The sequence below is a fragment of the Piliocolobus tephrosceles genome, chromosome 9 (genome assembly GCF_002776525.5).
Source record: "Piliocolobus tephrosceles isolate RC106 chromosome 9, ASM277652v3, whole genome shotgun sequence".
Taxonomy (NCBI): domain Eukaryota; kingdom Metazoa; phylum Chordata; class Mammalia; order Primates; family Cercopithecidae; genus Piliocolobus; species Piliocolobus tephrosceles.
In genome coordinates, this window is record NC_045442.1 from 68,875,194 (window position 1) to 68,900,187 (window position 24,994).

General features: G+C 38.9%; 1 protein-coding gene across 3 annotated transcripts in view; it reads right to left on the bottom strand.

Annotated features, from left to right (window-relative positions):
- The window catches only part of MICU1 (mitochondrial calcium uptake 1), a 255,950-nt gene that overhangs the window by 189,023 nt on the left and 41,933 nt on the right, over positions 1-24,994 (bottom strand). For all 3 annotated transcript variants that reach the window (XM_026455328.1, XM_026455329.1, XM_026455327.1), the window contains exons 2-4: positions 14,379-14,540; positions 11,161-11,329; positions 2,166-2,328 (exon numbers count right to left, since the gene is read on the bottom strand). In XM_026455328.1, the coding sequence (XP_026311113.1) occupies positions 2,166-2,328; positions 11,161-11,329; positions 14,379-14,539 (493 nt within the window). In that variant the 5' untranslated portion in view covers position 14,540. The remainder of the gene's footprint in view (positions 1-2,165; positions 2,329-11,160; positions 11,330-14,378; positions 14,541-24,994) is intronic.

Consider the following 24,994-nt stretch of genomic DNA (forward strand, 5'->3'; position numbering starts at 1 on the left):
CAACCAAAAATTTTAAAAAGCAAATTTCATACATTTTGGAGGGATGATGGTTCTACATAGTTTTTATTTGACCTAGAGATACGTGAATATTAATAATGTGGGCAAAATATTATGAATTTTCTGGTTAGAAAATGACATAAATGTTTTTGGTTCCCTAAGCTCACTTTGTTATTTCATGTGTCTGTTTTTTTTTTTTTTTTTTGGAGACAGGGTCTGGCTCTATTGCCCAGGCTTGGGTGCAGTGGTGTCATCTCGGCACACTGCAATATCCACCTCCCAGGCTCAAGCCATCGTCCCATCTCTGCCTCCCAAGTAGCTGGGACTACAGGCACGCACCACCGTGCCTGGCTAATTTTTTTATTTTTCGTAGAGATGGAGTTTCACCATGTTGCCCAGGCTGGTCCTCAGCTCCTGAGCTCAAATAATCCATCTGCGTCAGCCTCCCAAAGTGTTGGGATTACAGGCATGAGCCACAGCACCTAGCCCATCTGTCTGTATTTTTGACCACACAATTTACTCACTCTGAATGATGTCTTTTCTTTCTCCTATATATAATGAGCTATTATTCATTTTTCAAAACCCAACTCAAATAGTACTCCATTTAGGATGTCTTCCTATATACTCTCTAGAGAATTAGATTCTTAGCCGGGTGCAGTGGGTCACGCCTGTCATCTCATCACTTTGGGAGGCTGAGGCAGGTGGATCACCTGAGGTCAGGGGTTTGAGATCAGCCTGGCCAACATGGCCAGACCCCATCTCTACTAAAAAATACAAAATTAGCTGGGCATGGTGGCACATGCCTGCAATCCCAGCTACTCAGGAGTCAAGGCTGGAGAATCACTTGAACCCAGGAGGTGGAGATTGCAGTGAGCTGAGATTGCGCCATTGTATTCCAGCCTGGGTGACAAGAGTGAAACTCCATTTCAAAAAAAAAAAGAATTCGTTTCTTTATATCCTACTCCTATACCATATACAGTCATGTGCTGCTTAACGATGTTTTGGTCAAGGACTAATATACAGTGGTGGTCCCATAAAATTATAATTGAGCTAAAAATTCCTATTGCCTAGTGACTTTGTACCAATAATAACATCATAGTACAACTATTTTATTTTAAAAATAAATTTAGTGTAGTCTAAGTGTACAATGTTTATAAAGTCTACAGGTGCACTATTTTCCATCTTTTATACCATATTTTTACTATATCTTTTCTATGTTTAGATATGTTTGGATATACAATTACTTACCATTGTGTTACAATTGCCTACTGTATTCAGTACTGTAACATGCCATACAGGTTTATAGCCTAGGAACAAGAGGCTATACCATATAGTCTAGATGTGTAGTAGGTTATACCATCTAGATTTATATTAAGTACTTCATGATGTTTGCACAATAACGAAATACCTAAGGACACATTACTCAGAACATATCCTCATCATTAAGTGGCCCATGACTGTACAATCAATTCTTGCTATTTGTAGTTATGTTCTGTACGGTCACTGTGGACAATGAATTAGTGAATATCAACCTATTGCTCTTGGGGAAATTCAGGGTTAAGCTCCTTTGAGCCTATGGTCACAACATTTTCACAACCAATCAACATATAACCTTGTTTTATGTATGTGAAAGTTAGAATATTGATTAGATCATTCTTCTTTTTAAATGTAGGTGTTTATAACTATAAATTTCCCTCTGAGCACTGCTTTTGTGGTACTGCATAAGTTTTTGGAGGCTCTGTATTCCTTTTCATTCAACTGAAAGCATTTTCTAACTTCCTTTGTGATTATGTATTTGATCCACTGGTTGTTTAAAAGTGTGTTAATTTCATACTCCATATGTTTTCTAGTTTTCCTCACTAAAGAGTGACTTAATAGCAGTTATACGTGTAATGCATTGCCTTCAGGAGCAATCTAATTATAGGCAATGAATCTCAACCAGAGGGGCACAATCTCCTCCACCTCTTACCCTGGTTGCAGATTGCCACATTAGACTGCAGGCTTCTCTTTTGTACTCCTAAAGCCTAGCACAATGCCTGATATTGAATAACAACACTGTTCATAACATTATTACAAGGACCTGTAAGATTTCAGTACTATGTAGAAAGAGACAAAGTAGCTTATAAAAAATAAATATCACAACCTTATATTTCACTTTAGCAACTTACGTTCCGGTTGTTTTTCATTGGGTGTTATGGATCGCACAAAATCTTCTGGTGTCATAAACACTTCTGCTTCACCAGGCTCATTGATGACTTTCAAGGTGGCAAAATATCGGAAGATTTTGTCTGGTGTGGAGTAGGCTCGAATCCTATTCTCATATTCCATCACCTAAAGTTAGAAATTTAGAAAGTGTTACTACATTAAGCAATGCTCATAGGCTCATACATTCTTATCATCACTGCTCATCAATTCTCATATATTTTCCATCTTATTTTGGGAAGAAATGCTATCTTTTTTTCTAGACTTAGTTTTTTAAATTACAAATGAACATCAAAAATATTTAATATTCTTGGAATTTTTTATTTCTTGCAATATACCATTCATATTCCAGTTGAGGCAATGCTCATGTAACTTTTGTTTAAAACTTTTTTTGAAGAATTCTCTAATGTCTTAAATCACTGAAGGCTAGCAAAATTTTTAAATGTCATAAGAAATTTCAGATTTCAGTAATAGGGTACAATGCCATATATATGCCAACCTACAGGTTCTTAAATACCAAGTCTTTTTTTCTATTTTTTACAATCCTTTTCCCAGAAGAATTTTTTTAACACTCTCTTTTTTAAAAATTATCTTTATTTTTATAGAGAGAAGGTCTCGCCACATTGTCCAGGCTGGCCTCAAACTTCTGGGCTCAAGTGATCCTTCCGTCATGGCCTCCCAAAGCACTGGGATTACAGGCAGTAGCCATTGCGCCTGGCCTAAATACCAAGTTTTTACAAAGGGATTGATTTTACAGTTTCTACTTCTATGCAATTTCCTAATTCCTGAAACAAAACAGACTTTAGATTTCATAGGTTTCAAAAGCTAGTAGGTCTTCAAAGACAAAATACATTAAATGAAGACATAGAAAAATAAAATTACATATGATGGAAACTCAATTATTAACAGGTCTGAAGCAACAGACTTTTGATTATAAAATTAAGCAAATTGCCAGAGATCCTTTACATATGCCATATTTAGAAAGCAGCAAAGTTGGGAATCACATAAGCAAATGTTGGCATAGCAACAAAATCAAGTATGGCATATATTTAACTAAAAGGCTGTCAAATTAATATGAAAGTTAATTCCCTTATCTGGTATACAAGCCCCCATTCTGTACATGGAACATTCAAAATACTATACCAGCCACATAATATTTAAGTGAAAAAAATGTATCTCATACCTGAATTTCACATGTTGAAATAGCCAACAACAAATAATATCTTATAATAACTGGCTAGAAAATGTGTCAATGCAATAAAACCTATAATCTCATCAGTTCCATGTCATGAAGTAATTTACCAATGCTAAGAAAAACTTTATTGATGTTTTATTTTATTTTATTATTATTATTATTATTATTATTTTTTTTTGAGACAGAGTCATCGCTCTGTCGCCCAGGCTGGAGTGCAGTGGCCGGATCTCGGCTCACTGCAAGCTCCGCCTCCCGGGTTCCCGCCATTCTCCTGCCTCAGCCTCCCGAGTAGCTGGGACTACAGGCGCCAGCCACCTCGCCCAGCTAGTTTTTTTTTTGTATTTTTCTTAGTAGAGATGGGGTTTCACCGTGTTAGCCAGGATGGTCTTGATCTCCTGACCTCGTGATCCGTCCGTCTCGGCCTCCCAAAGTGCTGGGATTACAGGCTTGAGCCACTGCACCCGGCCTATTTTAGTATTATTTTTTTGAGATGGAATTTTGTTCTTGTTGCCCAGGCTGGAGTGCAATGGTTTGATCTTGGCTCACTGCAACCTTCGCCTCTGGGTTCAATCAATTCTGCTGCCTCAGCCTCCCAAGTAGCTTGGATTACAGGCGCCGGCCACCACACCTGGCTAATTTTTTGTATTTTTACTAGAGATGGCTTCACCATGTTAGCCAAGCTGGTCTCGAACTCCTGACTTCAAATGATCCACCTGCCTCAACCTCCCAAAGTGCTGGGGATTACAGGAGTAAGCCACCGCACCAGGCCTTTATTGATGTTTTAAATTTGCACATTAACATAGCAATTACTATAACTGTCAGTCCTGGCTGGATGTCACTTTGAGGTCACTGGCAGCAGCTATTTAACAAGGCTCTTAATTCCACTACCACATGTGCTTTTAGCAACTGAGAAAAGACTACAGATTTGTAACCACATATGACAGGAATTTTTTCAATGCTAACTTCTAATACAATCTGAATAGATTTCACAGGAGACTTTATCAAAAGATTGAGCATATGGCGAACACACTCAAGAGTTTTGCAACCTCTCAGCAGCCTTGAGACATAGCTACAAGTTTTAAAGGCATTTTATATTACACAACAACAGTCCTCTGGGAAATAATGGCTACAGAAATACCTCTCTTTTTTTTTTTTTTTTTTGAGACGGAGTCTCGCTCTGTCACCCAGGCTGGAGTGCACAATCTCGGCTCACTGCAAGCTCTGCCTCCCGGGTTCACGCCATTCTCCTGCCTCAGCCTCCCGAGTAGCTGGGACTACAGGCACCCACCACCATGCCCGGCTAATTTTTTGTGTTTTTAGTAGAGGTGGGGTTTCACTGTGTTAGCCAGGATGGTCTTGATCTCCAGACCTCATGATCCACTCGCCTCAGCCTCCCAAAGTGCTGGGATTACAAGCGTGAGCCACTGTGCCTAGCCAGAAATACCTTTCTTTAGGCCATCTGTATTCTTGTTATTCCTCTGAATAACAACAACAAAAAAGAAATCATTTGGAATATTTGGGACATATGAGTAGCAATTATTACCAATGAGGACTTCGTGAACTAAAAAATTAAGTCAATCATATACACAAAGGCAGAAAAATAAGAACTTAAAAATCAAGAATTTAAGACAAAATCAGATTCGTTTTTGAAATAAGTCAAGGAAAGTATACTCCCACATTGGTAGAATTTAGTATAGACCTATTGTATGGTATACATTTTGCTTTTTTTCACTTAGCATTGTATCTTAGCCTGGTTAAAAGTAAGAACAAACTATCATATAAATAGTTCGGAATATAGCATCCAAGATAACAAAGGCTTGGAAGCAGAGATATATAGAAAACTGTTGAAGGATTTTGAGATGTTTAGCCTGAGAAAAGATATACTAAGAGAATTATGATCGTTCATTCAGTCATTTACCTTATAAGACTTTCTTGAGCATTATTAAGACACTTGTCTTCAATAACACTGCTAGACTTAATTGGATCAAAATTTGGGCATTATTTTTCCTATATGAACTTCATCAAGGAGTAGCCAAAGAGAATTTATAATCAAATAGTAGATGAGGGATAGTGTCTGTTTATAAAATATTCCAATTAATAAATGAAAAAGATTTGATAAAATTAGAATATCATTTTGCAACTTCAATGAATTAACAGATATAGGCAATGAACATCAATAGCTGTTAATACTGCAAAAAGAAAAGCAACTAGACATTAAGTGTCTTATGGTAAAATAACATAATACCACCACTAGGCTGCAAGGATCAAAACTGAGTCTGACCAAGCCTCAGAATTCAGATGTCAATATTTAGGTAATACAGAGAAAACAGGAACATGTTGAATTGCACTGAGAGTAAGCATCAGTAAAACCTAGGCCCAGGAAACTTCATAGGCCACTACACTCCAGTCTGGGTGACAGAGCAAGACTCCATCTAAAAAAAAAAGAAAGAAAGAAAAATCTCTATGGCCTTGATTCTTGGCCTTTCTTTTAAAACAAGCATATTAGTTAGAGTAGGTTAAAATGCTACTACAAATACACCTCAAAATACAATATCTCCAATAAAATGAAATTGTCTTTCTCCCTAAGATACAACCCACAGTGCACATTCCTGGTTGGCAGGAATTGGTAAGTTCCTTCATGTACTCAAGCTCAAGGCAGCCAACATATGGCTTCCAAGGTCAGTTCAGCTCATCACCATTCCAGCTTTCAGGAAAAGGGGAAAGTGCATTGAAAAACCCTGTGGGGGCTTTAGCAGTCAGGCCTAGACGTGGTTCAAATTACTCCCATTCAGTGGACAACCAGCAATCTCCACCACAGTGGATACAGTGAAAAATCAAGGCTCAAGATCACATTTAGAAATCCTAAGATCACTGAAATGCCATGACAATAACTGACCAAGGTTAAACCATGAACAAAGTCTTGTGACCAGAAGACATAATGTTAAAAGAATGCAGAATAAGGAGCAAGAGTTTTGATGTCAGACAGACATAAATTTTATAATTTTATGCCTGCCTCTATGAGTAACCAGTTGTATGATTTTAGACAAGCAACTAAATTCCTCCACATAATAAACTATATATGTATATAAGTGTATGTCTACATATATACTCACACAAATATATATACATACATATATCGATGCATGCATATAAATACATACTATGGTACACAGAAAATGCTCAATAGTTTCCTTCCATTTTTCTATTCATTCTGTTGTTTGTAAACTGAGTCGGGTGTCCAGCAGCAGCCTACTTTCTTTAGCATTTTGTTTGGCATGTATAGCACATTTTACATCTTTTAATATTCATATTTTCCTATCAATTTAAAATTACAACAAATTGAACTAAATAATTTGGCCTTTTAAAATGAAGATGCCACTAAACATAGTCTCAATCAAACAAATAGCTCAGAAACAACAATGCAGGCAAAGCTATCAGAAATATAAAAATAACAAATCAGATCTTTACTGAGCAAGAGTCTAAAAAGCAGCAATACTTTCTGTAAACAGATCTCACAATTCAAAGAACAATTTTATATATGAAAAGTACAGAAACGACAGTGGGATTTCAATACACTTAGAATTTTCTGGTTTTTGAGCCTGTGCTCTAAAAATATAAAAATCATTGGTAAATTTAAAGATGAGAAAAATTTAAAAGGCATAACCAGTTCAAAACAAGACACCATCTCTGTGGATCACAGACTACATAGAAACATACTATGGTAGGAAGAAATGAAGTTGTAGGCTTCTGGGCTTCAGGCTGAAAACAGGCAAAGCAATTAGCAGCTCACAGTATATGGGATGAAGGGCAGTAAGTGTGCAAAAAAGGAGGCATGAACCCAGAGCTAAATTCATTGAATAAAACCAGAAGAAGCTATGGCAGGGCTTCTCTTGACCACGAAAGGAGGGTGAAGTTTTAGTAAGCTGCTACCTAAAGAAAATGCTCATTTAGAGCATTTTCCACAGCTTTGCCCCAGAACCTTTGCCAAACGGTTGTCGGGCTCAGTGTCTGGATCTTCAATACAATGAAGCACAGGCTATGAATATAAGGTCTACTTCTGAACAAAAATACCTAGCAGGTGAGAGAAAGCAGCCACTGAAGCACTAAATAGGAAAAAGTAAGCAAAACAAACAAATGAAAACAAAAAGGGGCAGCAGTGGGATGATCTCTTAAAGCCAGGAGTTTGAGACTAGCCTGGGCAAGTCCCCATTCTATAAAAATTTTTTTTAAAAATTCGCTGCTTATGGAGATGCATGCCTGTAGTTCTGGCTAATAGGGCTGAGGCAGGATAATAACCTGAGCCCAGAAGTTCAAGGCTGCAGTGAGCTTTCATCGTGCCACTGCATTCCAGCCTGGGTGACAGAGCAAGACTCTGACTCTACAAATTTTATTTTTTCAAATGAGCTGGGCATGGTGGCACACACCTCTAGTCCTCTCTATTGCAAAGGCTGAGGCAGCAGTATTACTTAAACCTATGAGTGCGAGGCTGCAGTGAGCTATGATTGTACCACTGCACTCCAGCCTATGTGACAGAGCAAGACCCTCTCTCCAAAAAATAAAATAAAAAACCCACAAAAAACAAAAAAGCAAATTTAGGATACCAATTTACCTCTGAAGAAGACGGAAGATGATGGGGGAGGAAAGGGACTGAAGGGGAGTATAAAAGCAGTGTATTTTTAAATACTCATTTATTTTTTAAAAAACAATCTGAAGTAAATACAATATTAAAACTTGACAAAAGTGAGTGTTGGTTGTTTATAAAATTATAAAACTTACGTAATTTTATAGACTATAATTTTATAAAATATAAAAAACATTATTCTCTTTTTTCTCTGAATATTTGAAATATTACATAAAAATTAAGAGAACATAAAAGAACAAAAGTATAAATGAAAAATGAGAGGGCCGGGCACAGTGGCTCATGCCTGTAGTCCTAGTACAGGACCAGACCAGAGGGAAAAAAATGAACGGGAAAGTAGCAAGAGAAAAATACATGATCAAAATGGAGAAGAAAAAGGGGATTAAAAAATGCAGTTTAAGGAGGACTTGGTGTGGTGCTGCCATCTCTCTTGCCTTCAGTCTATGCACCTCTCACTGAACTTCCAATAGCACCACGCTGGAACAGGGCATCCAGAGGTTCACAACCTCTGCGGTCCACAGCAGGCACGAGGCACTATAAAGAGGGCTCAGGGAAGAACATGCTATTTTCAATAGAAAATAAGTGATGGTTACTAATTATAATGACTTTGTACTCTGGATCTGGATTTTATGCACATTTATTTATAGCAAGACACCAACTGCTTAAGAAACAAGGATGTTTTAATTCATCCATGAAACAGATATGTAAAGCATTTTAAGAGGTGCAATCTCTGAAAAATAAAACAAACCCTTGAATTTACATAGGATAATAGATATGTTTTTAATAAACTTATGACATAAGCCAGGCACAGTGGCTCATGCCTGTAATCCCAGCACTTTGGGAGGCCAAGGTGGGCAGATCACCTGAGCTCAGGAGTTCGAGACCAGCCTGGCTAACATGGTGAAACCCCATTTCTACTGAAAATGCAAAAGTTAGCCAGACATGGTGGCAGGCATCTGTAACCCCAGCTACTCAGGAGGCTGAGGCATCAGAATCATTTGAATCTGGGAGACAGAGGTTGCAATGAGCCTAGATCACACCACTACACTCCAGCCTGGGCAACAGACCGAGACTCCATCTCAAAACAAACAAACAAACAAAAAACAAAACTTATGGCATAAAAATGTGGTTTATTATTTCTTAAATTATAAATAGAGAAATTCTTAACATGTCTATATAGATCATGTAAAGGGATGAATATTCAAAGAATAACTGAAAAAACAGAATGAAGACAGAATAAGTGATGAAATAGATTATTAGAGATACAGAAAGACATTAAAACAATTATTCTTGAACAGGGAAAAGATAGCTCTTCCTCTGAAATAAGTGAAAATAGTGAAAGAAATAAGAATTACTTCAAATATAGATAAGATAGGTTTTGTAACTATAAGGGTTGGAATTTGAGTAAATCACACTGATAGCTTTAATTTTTTCTATGAAGTATGAGACATGCTCATCTGCTGAGCAGACAGTAGGAATAGAAAATGGAAGTAGGTTCAAAATAAATGTTTATTTGGGACATTTTAGCTGTATTTTGCAAAATGGAAAGTGTGACTGGCCTGTAGATGAAACTACTGGCACAGAGTAAAGTTGTGCTTTCTTTGAATTCACTCAGGGCAAAAGAGTAAATAAATGTATCCTGCCAGAAAAACAAGGATCATTGATAAAACTTGATAATTGACTTGTGATGCATAACTTTTGTTCAAATTCACCTCAATCAGACATGAATTTGGGTATAGAGAAAATACATTTAATACTTTCATCTAGGCTGGGCATGGTGGCTCATGCCTATAAACCCAGCACTTTGGGAGGCCGAGGCAGGTGGATCACCTGAAGTCAGGAGTTCAAGGCCAGCCTAGCCAACATGGTGAAACTCCATCTCTACTAAAAATACAAAAATTAGCTGGGCATGGTGGTACACGCCTGTAATCCCAGCTATTGGGAGGCTGAGGCAGGAGAATTGCTTGAACCCAGGAGGCAGAGGTTACAGTGAGCCAAGATCGTGCCACTGCACTCTAGTCTGGGCAACAGAGGGAGACTCTGTCTCCAAAAATAAAAAAATAACTTCCTCTAACAGATGACACCAGACAGAAGATGCAGATTTTACAAAGAAGAACTCTTCTTGCAAATACACAAACCACACACGCACAAAATACAGAAATAACTCAAATTATCTTGTTGCATTATTAGCTATAGTTTAGCAATGGAAGGCAATTCCCTGAATTTTAACCTTGACATGTAAAATGTCTAAGAAATCTATCCTTTTCATTGTTCATCACTCATGTCAGATGAAATCAAATACCTGATATCATAGGAACTGCTGTAGTGGAATTGAAACTTCACTGAGGCAAAGCTGTATAACAGCAGGTTGTGTTCATTACATAAAATCTTTTGTTTTCTTTTTTTTTTTTTTTTGGACTGAGTCTTGCTTTGTCACGCAGGCTGAAGTGCAGTGGCACAATCTCAGCTCACTGCAACCTCCATCTCCCAGGTTCAAGCAATTCTCCTGCCTCAGCCTCCTGAGTAGCTAGGACTACAGGTGCATGCCACCATGCCAGGCTACTTTTTGTATTTTCAGTAGAGACAGGGTTTCATCACATTAGCCAGGTTGGTCTTGAACTTCTGACCTCAGGTGATCTGCCCGCCTTTGCCTCCCAGAGTGCTGGGATTATAGGCATGAGCCACCGCGCAGGGTCTAATTACATAAAATCTTGACAGTCATTTGAAGTTTGTGCTGTCCTCAAAGTTACTTGGTCTTCTAGAAGTTATGTTTCCAAAGAGATTTTATTCTCTCTCTACAACTTGGTATCAGAAATACCACAAAGACTCAACTTAAAACACTTAGCATCAGGAAGATCCAGAAACAAAGAATCACCTTAGGCAGCTGAACTGAAAGAACTAAGAAAAAATATGCTAATTGCGGTTATTGGTCCTAGATCCCTTTAACTACCTCCTTTAACTTCACATTCCAAGAGTACTTTTGGCTTAGAACATGATGGAAAATAGCAAAGAAGTGTTAATTTGAAAGTGAAAATTAACCATCTGAAACATATGATTAAAAAGATTGAACTGCATTATTCTACTTTAGGATATACTTCTGATCAACTTGTAAGACTATGCTTCATACTTTTCTGTCTCTGAATCCAGAACGTTTCTTCTTTTTCTCTTCTGGATGAGGCGCAAGATCTGCAGTCTTTTTTTCATGGTTACAAACATCCCTTTCTTCTTTATTCTTCCCTTTATCACCAATGTCACTTTTTAGGTTGTCTACACATGGTGGAGATTCTGCATGGGCCCTGGATATGCAAAAAAGAAATCTGGATTAATCCTGAACGTCCATCATATTAGCCAAATAAGCAAACAGATACAGCTTAGCAGAGCAACAGCAACAAAACTTGTCAAATATTCTACATGAAGAAGTTCCTCAAAAAATATTAAGTAGAACTTCCACATGATCTCTGGGTATATATCCCAAAGAAATGAAACGGTCTCAAAGAAATATCTGCACATCCATGTTCACAGCAGTACTATGCACAATAGTTGAGAGGTGGAAACAACTCATAAGTCCGTTGGCAGATGAATAAACAAAATGTGGTATATACATATAATGGAATATTTTTCAGCCTTAAAAGGGAAGGAAATCCTGTCACAAGCTACAACATGGATGAATCTTGAGGGCATTATGCTAAGTGAAATAAACCAGTCACAAAACCACAAATATTGTATTACTTCACTTACATGAGTTACCTGGAATATTTAAATTTACAGAAACAGAAAGTAGAATGGGGGTTACCATGGGCTGAGGGAAGGGGAAGCAAGGAAGTTACTCTTGAATGAGTAGAGTTTCAGTTTTGCAAGATGAAAACGTTCTGGAGATCTGTTTCACAATGATGTGAATACACTTTAAACTACTGAACTGCATATTTTAAAATGGTGAAGACATGTGACAGAAGCCCTCATCCACACATCTTCTCACTGAAACCAGAGACAACGAGCCCTTCCAGCACAACAACTACATGGACTAGACTTCCAGCCATAGAGCCCCTCCTTGTTCTTCATCTCACTCCAACACTTCCCATTCTCATCCTCCCCTTCTCCCAACTGTAACTGAAAGGGTGAAATATCAAGGTCTTTAGAAAAAAAAATGGTTAAAAAAAATGCATCAATCACTACAATAAAAAGGAACACAAATAAAGAAGAAATAGGGGCTCAAAATAATACAATACAAGTATTTCTTTTTAAAAAAATAATACAAGTATTTCTGGTAGTTGAAGCCACTGCTGTAATGATATAATACTAAAATTAATTAAATATTACAGAACTGATGAAATACAACGATGTACAAAAAGAAGACTTTTGCTTACAGTCATAATGGAGCAAACTGTAATAGATTTGACTTTCCACCAGGGCAAAAATACAGAAAATTGAACAAAATATATCAAATGATTGCTTTCAGACACTGCACAGTATGCAACTCTCTAAGCAAATGGAGGCCTGGCCAGGAGCAGTGGCTCACACCTGTAATCCCAGCATTTTGGCAGGCCGAGATGCGTGGATCACTTGAGGTCAGGAGTTCGAGACCTGCCTGGCCAACATGGTAAAACCCCATCTCTACTAAAAATACAAAAGTTAACCGGGTGTAGTGGTGCTTGCCTGGTCCCAGCTAGTCGAGAAGCTGGGGCAAGAGAATCTCTTGAACCTGGGAGGCAGAGGTTGCAGTGAGCCGAGATTGCACCAATGCACTCCAGCCTGGGTGACAGAGTGAAACTCCATCTCAAAAAAAAAAAAGGAAAGAAAAAGAAAAAGAAAAATGGAGGCCTATAATTGCCCAGAATTTCTGTCTGGAAACATTTTCTAGACCACAAAGCAGATCCCAAGCCAAATACAGTGATCTTGTTAAATTAAGGTGACAGAGATCAAAGTTTAGAAAACCTGAGGTGCCTGGAATTGGTGAGGCAGAGGACTCAAGAGGAAAAAGTCACACAGAGAAAGAGCTCCAAAAATGTATATGGAACACTCTTGAGTACTGAGTCAACACTAAGCAGTGCATTCTTTAGGATGAAACTATACAAAATAATTGCCAAGGAGCCACAGGACAGTCAATTTCCAGAGCTCACAAGAGAAAATAATCAAGCTCTACCAAGTCAGACTAGAGGAACCTCACGGAACACCTAAGGCATTTAATAGCAACCCAGAAAGATCATCCTATATTAATAGGGCTAAATTAGCCCTAGAGGCTGGGCATGATGGCTCATGCCTGTAATCTCAACACTTTAGGAGGCTGAGGTGGTCATGTCACTTGACCCCAGGAGTTCGAGATCAGCCTGACCAACATGATGAAACCCTATCTCTACTAAAAATACAAAAATACAAAAAAAAAAAAAAATTAGCCAGGCATGGTGGTACACACCTGTAATCCCAGCTACTTGGGAGGCTGAGAATTGCTTGAACCCAGAGGCAGAGGTTGCAGTAAGCTGAGATTGTGCCACTACACTCCAGCCTGGGCGACAGAGCAAGACTCCATCTCAAAAACCAAACAAACAAAAATTAAAAACAGAGTGACAGAGTCAGAAAAACAGTACCTATGTATTTTAAGAAAGAGAAGACTGTGGCTCGCTACATTTTCTCTTCTCTCCAAGGAAGTTTCCTTAACTAGTGAAAAAAATTATCAGGGACACTAAAGTACCAAGGTTCCTTAGTTAATTTCACAGGGTCGCCAAGTTGTTAAGTCTCAGAAAGCATTCATTTTCTTTTTTTTTTTTTTTCTTTTTTTCCGAGACAGTTTTGCTCTGTCATCCAGGTTGGAGTGCAGTGGCACAATCTTGGCTTACTGCAACCTCCACCTGACTCCCAGGTTCAAACAATTCTCCTGCCTCAGCCTCCCAAGTAGCTGGGACTATAGGCTCACGTCACTGTGTCTGGCTATTTTTTGTATTTTTGTAGAGATGGGTTTTTGCCATGTTGGCCAAGCTGGTCTTGAACTCCTGACCTCAAGTGATCCGACCACCTTGGGCTCCCAAAGTGCTGGGATTACAGGCATGAGTCACTGTGCCTGGCCGGAAACCATTCATTTTCTAAAGCAGCTATTGCTATCCCTACCATGTTATTTAAAATGTTCAGCAGAAGAGACAGGCAGACCTTGAAGCACAGTGTTTCCCATGTATTGCCTTGGCATGTTGAATTCTTTGAAACATCTTATTTCATAGATGAATATTCATAATACCAAATGATCTGGGCAAGAAATTTTGATACAGAGTTAAGCCAGAAATCAACTCCTTTCTGACAACAGAGATGACTAGAAGAATAAAAGTATATGCAAGAACAAGATGGTTGGATAACACTCACCTCTTCCACAAAAGACCAGTACTTGCAGTTACTGCAGATGCTCCCAGGAAAGCCACCATCATTAGTCTTCGCCGGATCTGCATGGGCTGTGATCCTCCATGGTACCATCGAGAACCCACAGCCAGTTCTGCCAAAGCAGAAAGTGAGTTCAAACGAAACATCCTGTGGACAATAAGTAGAAATGTCACTCTTAGCTAGTGGTAGTTATGATGATGATGATCCTACCAATATTTCTAATAAACACTAAAGTAATTACTCTATGACAGGCACTATTCTAAATAAATTGCTTATATTATCCCATTTAATCCTCAGAATAATCTTATGAGAAAGTACTACTTATAAACCTGATATATTAGAAGACAGAAACCACATGATAAATTGAATAAGAAACTTTTAATATAAAACATTATTAAGGTCAGGTATGTGGCTCATGCCTATAATCTTAGCACTTTGGGAGGCCAAGGAGAGAGGGTTGTTTGAGCCCAGAAGTTGAAGAACGGCCTAGACAACACAGTAGGACCCCATCTCTACCAAAAAAAATCAGCCAAGTGTAGTGACATGCACCTGTAGTCCCAGCTATTCAGGGGGCTGAGGTGAGAGGACTACTTAAGCCCAGGATGTTGAGGTGACTGTGAGCTATGATCAACAGATCAAGACGCTGTCTCAAAAAATAAATAAATAAAATAAATAAATAAATGAAAAATTATTAGTTACAACAGGAAATTTACTACTCAGAAGTTAAAGAAATAGCAGATATAGGGAGCAGTTACGATTCGAGATCTGACACAGAGCACCAAGAAATGACCAGTCTATAAAAGGTCTACTCTCACTGACAGGGCAGAGATCAGACTGTGTGGAGAGGGCACAGCTATGTATGTCAGAGAAACGTACTAGGTGCCACGCCAGCAAAATGCACTAGAAAGTCACTGTCTGTGATGCCAGAACAAGTCATCTACTGGACAACTCATGCCAGTGGAATTTGTTGGGAAGCTGAACTTTGTGATGCCAGGGGAAGTCACCCATGGAGAGGCAGTTTCACTAGGAAATTGCATATGAGAGTTGCTGCTAAAACTCCTTAAGAGTTGGGTGCCACTGAATATCCCACTAGTTCCAGCATGCTATAGAAGCAAGCCACAAAGGGCACACTAGAATCAGCAAGAAACACCACTCCTCCAGGGTCCTTCTAGTCTCTCTACTGACAAAGTTTAACAGTAACTGGCAAAGGAAAAACTTCCAGTATCACAAACGGGACAATGAAAGATGCGTTTAGAGCTGAAATGAAAAAAGATAACTGGTACCCACATTTTACAGATCTAAAATATAACTTGCTCAAGAGTACATAGGTAGGAAGTGATGGATCTAGAATTTGAACCTAGGGAGGACTAATCCATACTTCAATGTCCAGGAGTTAGGTGGGGAGACTTCAACCTAGGAGGGAAGACTTTGCTGCCCCCCGCCTTATAATGCTGATACTGCTTTGAAGATTTTATTAAATCTTTCTCACGCCCAGGTCCTTGGAGGCCCTCCTCTCTACCAGATTCTCTATACTTAAAACTTCACTTAAAAAAAAAAAATTTAATATTTTGTTTTAAATCAGAAACATCTGTATTAGTGCATATTACTGTTCAATAAATACTTGCTCTCCCATCCCCCATCCCTTAGGCAAAATTACTTTCCTACTTTTTTCTTCCCCTTCTGCATAGTAATGCCAGGTCATAAATTTCCTACTCTTTAAGTTTTTGGTGTATGTCTTGCCATATGTCTTGCTCTAACCAATGAAATGTGGACCAGTTCCATGAAGTGCTTTTAAAAGGTGCTGCTGTTAGTCTTCTTGTGTTCCTGCACTCCATCGAGAGAAGACCATGTCCCAAAGAGACACTGATCCTTCAAACTGGCATCCATAATGAACAAACTTCAGCCTGGAAAAAACCACTGGCAAGCCCAGCTGAGCCAGCTGAGCACAGCTGACCTGCAGAATGCTGGTGAGAAATAAATGTGTGTTACTGTAAGCTACAAAGATTTGGGTGTCGTTTGTTGCCCCATCAAAAACCAACTAATTCAGCACCAAGAGAATTACTGGGAAGTTATTCTTTTTCCTTTTTTTGAGACTGAGTCTTGCTCTATCACCCAGGCTGGAGTGCAGTGATGCAATCTCAGCTCACTGCAACCTCCATCTCCCAGGTTCAAGTGATTCTCCTGCCTCAGCCTCCCAGGTAGCTGGGATTACAGGCACACGACACCACACCTGGCTAATTTTTGTTTTTTTTAGTAGAGACAGGGTTTCACCATGTTGGCCAGGCTGGTCTCGAACTCTTGACCTCAAGCGATCCACCCGCCTTGGCCTCCCGAAGTGCCAGGATTACAGGCATGAACCACTGCACCCGGCTAGGAAGTTCTTATTCAATAAAAATTTATTAAATTCTTATTGTATGTATAGCCCTATGTGAGACCCAGAAAGCCAAAAACTATCTATATTCTAATTAAACAAGATAAATATAAAACACTTTTAGAACAATACATTTCTAAAATCATATATATATATTTTTTTTTGAGATGGAGTCTCGCTCTATTGCCAAGCTGGAGTGTGGTGGCATGATCTCAGCTCACTGCAACCTCTGCCTCCGGGATTCAAGCAATTCTGTCTCAGCCTCTTGAGTAGCTGGGACTACAGGCGCACTCTATGATGCCTGGCTAATTTTTGTATTTTTAATAGAGATGGGGTTTGACCATGTTGGTCAGGCTGGTTCCAGACTCCTGACCTCAGGTGATCCACCTGCCTCGGTCTCCTAAAGTGCTGAGACTACAAGCGTGAGCCAACACACCCGGCCTAAAATTATATCTTGAAGCATAAAAATATTATGATAGATATGACAGAAAACTACAAATAAAAAAGATTAAGTTGAGACTGGGTTAGTCAGCAAAAGCTTTTGTTTAGTCTTAAGCCTCAGAATGGTGTAAAATTTTGATTAAGTCAGAGCAATGTTAAGGGATACCCCCAAAACCATAGGATCATTTCAGGCACCTCCATCCAGAGAATTAATGTAAATGATTTTTTCCCTCTAGATTACGACCTTCAGGGCTCAGTATAGTACCTCACTGTTTTAATACACCAGATGGGCTGATGGAGGAAGACGCATTTCTTTATAGTTCCACTTTTTTGTAGGGGTAATTCATTCAAATTATACAAAGTATCCGTGCCCCCTTTGATTTTTCTCAAAGCACAGTTCACTAATTCCTAACTTTTTGTGTGTGTGTTTTGAGATGGAGTCTTGCTCTGTCACCAAGGCTGGAGTGCAGTGGCATGATCTCAGCTCACTGCAACCTCCACCTCCCAGGTTCCACCAATTCTCCTGCCGCAGCCTCCCAAGTTGCTGGGATTACAGACATGTGCTACCATGCCCAGCTAATTTTGTATTTTTAGTAAAGACAGGGTTTTACCATATTGGCCAGGCTGGTCTCAAACTCCTAACCTCAAGTGATCTGCCCGCCTTGGCTTCCCAAAGTGCTGGGATTACAGGTATGAGCCACCATGTCCAGCCCACTGATTCCTAATTTAAACTACCTTGCATTTTGTACATATCTTCCTATAGCATAAATTTTTCTCCCTTTGCCCTAAGGCCCAAATTATTATTTTTTTTCACGTTGTAAACACATAGTCTAGCACAGGACTTGTTACATTGTTAGTGCTTAAATACCTAACCATTTTACTTTCACATGTCTGTGTACAAACTATACAGGTACTTGCTCCTAACATTTAAGTATACTCTAAGTTCCTAATTTACTTAGAAAACTATCTTCTATTATTTGGATTCAAGACAGGTTAGACTACCCAAGCATCTCCTAAAATCAATGCGCTGGTTACTATTAACTCTTCCCTGGGACCTATACCTATAGTCTCTGAAGTCAACTTTGCTCCTAGCTCCCTTTATCCAATCTAGGTCTAATTTCAAAATTGGACCTAAATCCTGCCCTCATATAGACAAAATGGAAAAACTGTTCATCTTTTTTCCTACTTTCCACGACCTAAGCTTTAGTAACACAATTCTTATGTCCTTCCCCAATCCCAGAAATCATCTCATTTTATTGCACATACTCTAGCAAAATCCAGCACCCAGGAAGCTGTCCATTATATTTTCTTCCTGTCTGGCAACTTCTGATTTTTTTGTTGTTGTTGTTCATTTCAAAATTAACATTTCTCAAATCCACATGTACATTCACATAAATAGCACTGCTCTTCGCTACAGCAAAAATGAGCACTAAACTAAAACATGCATATCTGGAGGAAACATTATTCATCACTGACAACAGAAAGAACAGACACTTGGAAGTTTTCAATGTTTAAAATAAATAACATAGCCAATTCAAAAGTTGGAACAGGATGGGTGCGGTGGCTCACACCTGTAATCCCAGCACTTTGGGAGGCCAAGGCGGGCAAATCACTTGAGGTCAGGAGTTCGAGACCAGCCTGGCCAACATGGTGAAATCCTGTCTCTACTAAAAATACAAAAATTAGCTGGGCATGGTGGCAGGTGCCTGTAATTCCGGCTACTCAGGAGGCTGAGGCAAGAGAATCACTTGAACCCAGGAGATGGAGGTTGCAGTGAGCCGAGATTGCGACTGCACTCCAGCTTAGGTAACGGAGTAAGACCCTACCTCAAAAAAACCAAAAGTTCTAACATCCAAGGGGTATATAAGCCTGGAAGAAAAATTTACAACATCTGATCAGATGTAGAGGACAGCTAGACATATGATCAACTAAGTAAGCCACAATCACTTGAGAAGAACCTTTGAAATTTAGAGCATACGTAAAATAGGAAGCCACTCAAGTTTTTTAATAGGAAGAGGTCATGGTAAAAACATGGGTTAAAGCATATCAATCTATCTATCAGCAATGCATTGAATAAACTGCACAGAAGCAAAGGCAGACAGAGCTCACAGGAAAGTGATCAGTACAGCCAGAAGGCATTAATAACCTAGGTATTGGGTGCTGAGTGCCTAGATTATGGTAAGTGTAGAAATAAAAAACAGAATCAAACAAAAACTTTCCAAAGAAAAATGAAATGTAGTTGGGCATGGTGGCACACGCCTGTAGCTGGGCATGGTGGCACATGTCAGCTACTTAAGAGGCTGAGGTGGGAGGACAGGTTGAGCCCAGGAGTTTAAGTCCAGCATGGGCAACATGGTAAAACCCCGCCTCTCAAAAAAAAAAAAAAAAAGATAAAGACATCGGTATCAAACATGTATTAATATCTAACTGCTCAGGAGATATGGAAGATAAAAAGGAGAAAGAAATTAAAACAATAACAACACCACTAAGTAGTATGGTAAAAAAAAAAAAAAAAAAAAAAAAACAGAAAAACACTAAGTAGTATGGTAGAAATCCAATGATCCAAGATTGGTCTCAACTGTACTACTCAACAGCTAGCTGTGTATAATAAAGAAGCTCATCCCTCCTCCTTGGGAAAAAAGTTCACCCACTGGTAAAATGAAAGAATTGCCTAGGTGAGCTTAGGGTTCCTTTTATCTCTTTAGCACTCTCATATCTTTGGTAGAAAACACTGTAACAAAATTTAATTAATTTCATTTGGGGAAGAGACTAAGATCATATTAAGTATTCAAGATTTATTAATTTGGGCAATCCATTTCTACATACTGTGGCTCTAGGGGATTTCAAACTTTGAAAGTTCCAAGTGTTACCAACTCAGACCCAGACAAGTTATGTGGTTTCCTCATAGCTAATTAGTACAAAAACTTGTAACAGATCCTCACATTTTTGACTCCCAAATAAATAATCTTAATGAGAAAAACCTGTTTAATAACTGTTCTCAGCAGAAAAAATATAACAGCCACACTCAAAAAGTAGATCAAATGCCCAACTACAGAAAAAAAACAATGCTATAATAACATAATGGAATGGAATGTAAATATTAAAAATGGTAATCATAAAATATTATTGAAATATTACTTCACAAACCAACAGAAAGTTGGGTAAAGATATAAAAAGACAGTTGGAAAAGAAATAAAAATGGCCCTGAAAACTGTGAAAAGATAATCTCACTCATAATAAGATAACGCAAATTAAACTTAGATACTTCTTTTCACCATCAAACGGACAAAAATCAAAAAGTTTGAAAACACATTTGTTGACAATGTTGCAGAATGGCACTACTGATGAACATACAAATCTGTACAATTTATGGAGGGCAATTTGGTAATTTGCATTAAAATCTGCATATACTGGCCTAGAAATTCCACTTCTAATAATATAACCTACTGATGTACTTGCACACTTGTGAAATTATGCACATGTATATGGTGCAGAATTATTACATCATAGTTTATAATAGCAAAACACTAAGAGCTACCCCAATGTTCACCAAGAGAAATTGGTTAAAGCATGATAAATCTATATAAAGCAATACCACATAGCAATAAAGAGAACAGTAAAAACATGAAAAGAGTTCATAGTGTTATCTTTTTAAAAGCAATAGGCCAGCCACAGTAGCTCATGCCTATAATCCCAGCAGTTTGGAAGGCCAATATGGGAGGGTCATTTGGGCCCAGGGGTTTGAGACCAGCCTGGGAAACACAGTGAGAACCCCATTACTACAAAAAAAAAAAAAAAAAAAATCTAAGGCAACATGCGGAATACCATATACAGTATGCCACCTTTCATGTAAAAAGAGGAGAAAATAAGAATGCATATGTACTTATTAAGTAACAACACACTCACAAAAAGTAATAGTAGTGGTGCTAGTGGGAGTGGGAAATAAGTAAGATAACGTACGAGAGATTTTTATGATATGCTATTTCATTTGAAACATTTATGTATTTATCCATGCAAACAAATGTATAGTATTTCGTATAAGCATTTTTATTTAAGTTTAAAGGAAGACTATAAGGTAATATGCACATGCCAACTTTGTAAAATATATAATCACATGGTTAATTTTTAAGTAAAATTTAAATTAGGCAAATAAAATTTAATGCTCACCTAGGGATTCTACTGAAACTTTTTCATTTAACTAAAAATAAAAGCAGCCCCAGAAGGCAGTTGTTGCATTCCCCTTAGCCAAGACTGTCACTTACCAGCCCCACCACTGAGCTCAGGCCCAATAACGTCTCAACAATCAAGGCACATTATGGTAAGCTTCCCTAGTGAGATAAACCTTATGCAAATCAAGCTCATATCCTTTTATTTTGAGTACTGGCACATTCTTACACAAATTAGCAAACGATTACAATTCCAGACGATATCCTTATCCTGACTTAAAATTTCTGGGCCTGGCGCGGTGGCTCAGGCCTGTAATCCCAGCACTTTGGGAGGCCGAGACGGGCGGATCACGAGGTCAGGAGATCGAGACCATCCTGGCTAACACGGTGAAACCCCGTCTCTACTAAAAAAATACAAAAAACTAGCCGGGCGAGGTGGCGGGCGCCTGTAGTCCCAGCTACTCGGGAGGCTGAGGCAGGAGAATGGCATGAACCCGAGAGGAGGAGCTTGCAGTGAGCTGAGATCCAGCCACTGCACTCCAGCCTGGGTGACAGAGCAAGACTCCATCTCAAAAAAAAAAAAAAAAAAAAATCTTAAAAAAAATAAATAAATAAAATAAAATTTCTGCTTGCCTTTTTTATATTTGATTTACCCCCTTATATTTCTGACCCCTGACAACTGCACATTTAGAGAAGGACTGCTTGGCTCTTCCAATCCTTGTACTGGCCTAAATAAACCTCTTCTATACTATTAACTATTACCCGACACTGTCGTTGAAAGTAGCACCTGCTAACTCTGTGGCCAAGAAATGTATCTGAGATCTACCCAAATTTGGCCACTAATGAAAGTGAGAACTCAGTTAAATAAAGTGTCAGCCGGGAGTGGTGGCTCACGCCTGTAAGCTCAGTACTTTGGGAGGTTGAGGTGGGTGGATCACCTGAGGTCAAGAGTTCAAGACCAGCATGACCAACATGGTGAAACTCTATCTCTACTAAAAATACAAACATGGTAGCACGTGCCTGTAATCCCAGCTACTCGGGAGGCTGAGGCAGGAGAATCGCTTGAACCCAGGAGGCGGAGGCTGCAGTGAGCTGAGATTGCACCATTGCACTCCAGCCTGGGCAAAGAGAGGAAAGATCCGTCTCAAAAAAATAAAATAAAAAATAAAGATGGGAAATAATGAGATAATAATGATAACAATGATTTGTTGGACATTATATAGGTTTTTGTGTGGCACAAGCAAGAGTATGTAAGTCTAAAAAAAAGACACTAAGGAAAATTATCCCCAAATATGTTGAGTTTATTCGGGAATAAGAAATGAGAATTATAATCTGGAATGCATGGGATGGCAAGTCACCAGTGTATCCAGTGAGGAAAGGATAAAGGGAAGCTTTATTAGGAAAAAGGCAGAGATTCACTTAAGCTGCTTAGAAACAGAGTTCACTCATTCCAGAGGCCCAAAGCCATTGTTGTCAGTTCACTGGTGGAAATGCCATTACTGGGCAAGTGTTCTTTTGAGAGCACTAGGCAAGTACGCTCAAAAAAAGGACTAGGTTTATTACTAGTTGTAAAGAATGTCTAGTAATAAACCTTGTCAAAATAGGAGATGCCCGGATGACATCAAAGAGTTTCTTGTGGGGTTTTAGAAAGTTCCTGAAAATGGTTCTTTCTTTTCTCTCTCAATTTTTATGGAGATGAGGTCTTGCTGTATTGCCAAGGCTAGTTTTGAACTCCTTGTCTCAAGTGACCATCCTGCCTCAGCATTCCAAGTCCATGGGATTACACGTGTGAGCCACCATGTCCGACTTTTTGGAAACACTCGTCTCACACACGTAAGCAGAAGCCTCCTCTGTCTGTGACCTTCCTGGCCCTATTTTGTTTGGATCTGACAAAAGTGATTCATCCTAATATCTGTAACTTTCACAAGTATTTGTATGTTTTTACATTTTTAATAGCTTTAATTGTACAAATAATATAAAAATAAATTTTCATTGTCGAAAATGTTATACAGAAGCACATAAAAAGAGTAAATCTTTTTCAACTAAAGGCATACCTCATTCTACTGTGCTTCCCTTTATTACACACTTCATGGATATTGCATTTTTCACAAATTGAAGGTATGTGGCAACCCTGTTTCAAACAAGTCCATTGGCCCATTTTCCCAACAGCATACACATACTTCGTGTGTCTGTGTCACATCTTGGTAATTCCTGCAGTATTTCCAACTTTTTCATTATTACTGTATTTGTTATCATGACCTAGGATCAGTGACCTTTGGTGTTACTATTTTAATTGTTTTGAGGCACCACAAACTATGCCCAAAGACAGCAAACGTAATTGGTAACTGCGTGTGTGTTCTGCTTTACCTACCTGTCCTTTCCCCGTCTCTCTCCCCTTCCTCAAGCCTTCCTATTCCCTGAGACACAGTAATATTAAAATTAGGCCAGTACACAACCAATCTTACAAGGGCCTCTAAATGAACATTCAAGTGAAAGGACAAATTGCACATATCTCACTTTCAATCAAAAGCTAGAAGTGGGCTGGGCATAGTGACTCACGCCTGAAATCCCAGCACTTTGGGAGGCTGAGGCGGGCGGATCACCTGAGGTCAGGAGTTCGAGATCAGCCTGACCAACATGGCAAAACCCCATCTCTATTAAAAATACAAAAATTAGCTGGGCGTGGTGGTGGGAGCCTGTAATCCCAGCTATCCGGGAGGCTGAAACAGGAGAATCTCTTGGACCCAGAAGGCGGAGGATGCCGTGAGCTGAGATTGTGCCATTGCACTCCAGCCTGGGCAACAAGAGTGAAACTCTGTCTCAAGAAACCACCAAAAAAAAAAAAAAAAAAGAAGCTAGGAATGATTAAGCTTATAAGGAAGGCATGTCAAAAGCCAAAAGCCAACACAGGCCAAAAGTTAGGCCTCTTACAGCAGTTAGCCAACCTGCAAATGCAGAGGCAAAGTTCTTGAAAAAAATTAAAAGTGCTACTCCAATGAACACAAGAATAAAAGAGTGAATCAGGCTTGCTGCTGATGTGAGGTAGGTTTTGGTGGTCTGGACAGAAGATCAAACCAGTCACAACATTCCCTTAAACCAAGGCCTAATCCAGAGAAAGATTAACTCTCTTCAATTACATGAAAACTAAGCAGTGAGGAAGCTGCAGAAGGAAAGTTTGAAGCTAGCACAGGTTTATGAGGTTTAAGGAAAGAGTTGTCCTCGTAACACAAAAGGTGCAAGGTGAAGCAGCAAGTTATCCAGATCTAGCTAAGATCATTTGATGAAAGTGGCTACACTAAGGAGATTTTCGCTGTAGACAAAACAGTTTTACATAGGAAGAAGATGCCATCTAGGACTTTCACAGCTAGAGAGAAGTCAATGCCTGACTTCCAAGCTTCAAAGGACAGGCTGACTCTCTTGTGAAGGGCTAATATACCCAGTGACTTTAAGTTGAAGGCAATGCTCATTCATCATTCTGAAAATCCGGGCCCATAAGAATTATGCTATATCTCACAATTTGCAATTGCAAAAAATATGGAACCAACCTAAATGCCCATCAACCAACAAGTGGATAAAGAAAATGTGGTGTATATACACCATGGAATATTACTTAGCCATAAAAC